This window comes from Camelina sativa, chromosome 5 (genome assembly GCF_000633955.1).
Source record: "Camelina sativa cultivar DH55 chromosome 5, Cs, whole genome shotgun sequence".
Lineage (NCBI taxonomy): Eukaryota > Viridiplantae > Streptophyta > Magnoliopsida > Brassicales > Brassicaceae > Camelina > Camelina sativa.
In genome coordinates, this window is record NC_025689.1 from 7320488 (window position 1) to 7324430 (window position 3943).

The 3943-nt window shown below is 36.1% G+C and overlaps 1 protein-coding gene across 1 annotated transcript; it reads right to left on the minus strand.

Moving 5' to 3' along the window:
- On the minus strand, positions 123-1164 carry LOC104785975 (ethylene-responsive transcription factor ERF038-like). Its single transcript, XM_010511272.2, has one exon. The coding sequence runs from the start codon at positions 945-947 to the stop codon at positions 348-350; it is 600 nt and encodes a 199-aa protein (XP_010509574.1). The 5' UTR covers positions 948-1164; the 3' UTR covers positions 123-347.

Consider the following 3943-nt stretch of genomic DNA (forward strand, 5'->3'; position numbering starts at 1 on the left):
GGGGGGGGGGGGGGGGGGGGAAACAGGGCTAGAAACAAACATGGGACTTTGTCAATTGTCACTGGACTCACTGACGTTCATATATATATATATATATATATTTTTTTTTTTGACAGAAAACAAAATAGTAACGTTTTTTACTTATATCACACATTTTCACACTTTGAAGAATATCTTAAAACGATTAATCAATCATACAATTTTGGATTTTGGATTTTTGTTCTTTTTTTTTTTTTCTTTTTCTTTGTCAATACAATTTGGATTATCCGGGTGATTTTTTTCAACGTCAAAATTTTTTTCACACGACAAAAATACATACAATGAAACGACACCGTTTTTGAGTTTCCCTAGTAACTTTGAGAGAGGAAGGGTTCTTCGTCGTCAGGAAAAGACTCCCAGAAGCCGTCGATTTTGCGGTTCACGTCGAGCAAGAGATCGGGAAGATCGGAGAACGCGTCGTCTGATATCGCAGTCATACCCGGAGATGACGTTTCGGTGACAGTGGGAGACGGAGACGGTGAAGACGTCGTCTCTACTTCCATGTCAATAGCTACCGCGGCTGCAGCTGCTGCGGCTGCGGCTTGGATGTCTTTAGGGTCAGCACTAGCTGGTCTAGGGAGGTGGTAAGCGAGCTCCGGGAAGTTGAGATGAGCAGAACCGCCTTTGATGGCTAAAGCAGCAACGTCGTGAGCACGCGCCGCCATCTCCGCCGTGGAGAAAGTGCCGAGCCAGATTCTTGATTTCTTCTTTGGTTCTCTGATTTCGGAAACCCATTTCCCCCATTGTCTCATTCTCACACCTCGAAACGTTGGATGCTTTGAAACAACAACTTTTTCATCATCATCTTTGACTGATCTTTTCTTCTTTGGATAATTTTTCACTCTTCTTCTCTCCGTCTTCTGCGCCGGCGAATCTTGAAATCTCCGGCAGTCGTCGTCACGTTCCATTTTCTTGGAATTTGTATAGAGGAGGTGGTGGGCTAAGTGTAAACGAAAGAGTTTGATTTTGGTGGAAAGATTTTGAGAGAGAAAAAGAAAATAAAAATTTGGTTTGTGTGTGTGTGTGTTTGGGTTTTAGTGTGATGAGTTAGAAAAGAGGATTGAGGAAGGGAAGAGGTCGGTGTGTTGTTATTATATACATCCAAAAATTAGAATGCGGACTTTCTTTTGTAGGCTATACCTAAAATATACTCCCTCCGTTTCAATATATAAGATGTTTTAGCCTCTTTTCTTTGTTTCAAAATATAAGATGTTTTGTAATTTTCCATACAAATTTTAATATATATTTAATAATCTGTAATTATTATTTATGCAGTCTTCTTTATTATTGGTTGAATCTTTTTTTAATTTAAATATATATGATACTTTTTAAAAGAAAAGTAAACTATCTTAATATGTGTGCCTTACTTTAAACATCCTATATTTTGAAATGGAGGAAGTATGTGTTAGTATTTAATACGTACCAAACCATATATAGCCCATTTGGGTTTCCAATGTATGTATGTATGTATGTATTATACACTTTCTCGGTTTTGGTTCGCCAAAAAGAAATGATAAAATAATCGTATCTCTTTCTCGTATATAGAGTTTATAAATTCATATGCGTACGTGGAGATATTTTTAATATAGGTGGTCGGACTCTATTGGTCACACGTAACGGTAAACACTAGACAACAATACGAAATACTAATAGTCAATAGATATACTGTATACTGTAGTTCATATGGTAAAAAGCAATGAAATTTAATTAATTAAATTCGATGCGTGCACTGGGTACATGTAGTATGTATATAGACAGATCATATATACACATCTTTCTTTAAATGTGGAGAATTCAATGTGTATACTGATACAAATCAAGATAAAACCTAGCATTAGAAGTTACACTGAGAAGGGAGAATTCAGCCATCATTTTTTGGTGATTCCATTACCCTCATCACAGCTCGGCGTTATACATTTATTGGGCACCACCAAATTAATGGATTTAAAAGAAGAAAACCCATTTATCCTCGTTTTATGAGTCTAATTGACTCGCTCAATATTAATTACATCCATATCCATATTTGGGGTAAACCTTTTTATTCGATTTTGTCGAGTTTCTACAGTCGAGTCGTTCTTTTATACATACACTGATGGTGGTGACTATAGTATAATACTAGTGAATACATAGCTTAAGAATTACTGAAGTGTTCTTTTTTAGCTAGTTACTTTTTAGCTAGTGAATAAAGTAGGGTTTGAAAAAAAAAACGTAGACAATTTCCACTGATGCACACAACGAGAAAAAAAAATACAAAGAGCATCGAAAACGATTAGAGTTTCAAAAAGTAGATTTACCTATCACGGATCTGTTGGTAAGCAAAGAAAGGCGAATAAAAAGCCAAAAAATTGTTTGTGTTGATTCGCAAATGATAAAAAGGTCGCCTCTGAATAAATCTTACTGAGAGCTGTTGTACGTATCTAGTATATACAGAAAAGGAGTATTGTAGTAAGTTAGGTCTGCAAATGTGCTATTAAGAATTAATTGAAAAATGTGTTATTAAGAAATGAACAATTTGAATACAAACATTGATCATATAGACGCACATGTAAGAAACCGCATCAGTACACGTTGGTACAAGCTTAAGGTACTACTTAAAAACAATCAAAGACAGTTGACGATTGTTACAAAGACAATTTTATGATATCATAGGCTTCGTACATACGTAATTTAATCATAGCCATACGGCCATATATAGAAGCAAGCATACATATATTTATGCATTGTATACCGAAAGAGTCAGTCAAACTTGGTTTTCGTCTTTAATTAGGACTCTTGGGTTAAACAAGATTAAAGACATAAGCTGTCAAAATTAATTTTTACGAGGGTGTCTTAACTACTTTCACTACTAACCAACTAACAAAAATGTATAGTATTAGTATTATTATAAATTGGTTTTTTCAATGTTGGAGGATTTAGATAGAATAGAAGACAACAGTTGGCTATTGCAATAGTACAACCACAAGTTATATATGCGATATGGTGATGATAAATACATGTTCAACTAACTAATTCGGTTATTAATTGCTCAATTAATAACTAAAAACGCTACGCAACTTTATGGATCGAAAAAAGCCAATCGATTAGCAAAGCAAAAGGCAACACATAAACTTAATTAATATGATTGTTAAATCAGATATGCGCTGAGCCTTTAACTTGAAGAGACAACTTATCATGTTCTGATTTGTTATTCGATCATAATCATACCACGAGGTTCTGACATCCAAAGATTTATTTCATTTGTCAAACCTAGTCGTAGTAATTGTTAACAAAGGTGAATTAAACATATGAAATGACCAAAAATAATGTTGTCCCTTTTTTAGGCGCACAAAGAAGGAGTTAGAGTTTGGCAGAGCGATAGTCTTGCTTAATCAATGGTCGGATGTATTCACGGTAGCCATCAGGAACCACCGAGTCATTGAGTGGATCCTTCAATGCTTCCTCGAACAGCTTTGGGTAAACGTTTCCGTCGTAGCGTCCCAGTACAGAGCCTAGATAGTGGTCCGTGTAGTCAAAGGCGTCCACTAAGGCCACTGCGTTTGGTCGGAGCTGAGAGTAGAGTGACCGAAGCTGGTCGTTCGCGAGTGCAGCTTGTTTGGGAGTAATAGACTTTGTTCTGAGGAAATCACCAAGGTGTTTGTGAAGAAGATAGAGTGCGTAGATGTAGCACAAGTTCTTGAGTTGTTTCTTCACTCCTTTTCCTTCAATCTTTCCCTCTACTTTGGCTATAAACCTGTGAATGTTCAAGTACAAATATAAATTTTAGTCCGTTTTGATAAGTTTTGTAAAATTTGGTGAGAGAAGCTTATTTACTTACTTAGAGACGACAATCAACTGGCAATGAGCAATAGCAGCCTCAACAAGATCAGCCAGGAGTTCTGAGAATCCTTGTTCTTGATTCTCAAAC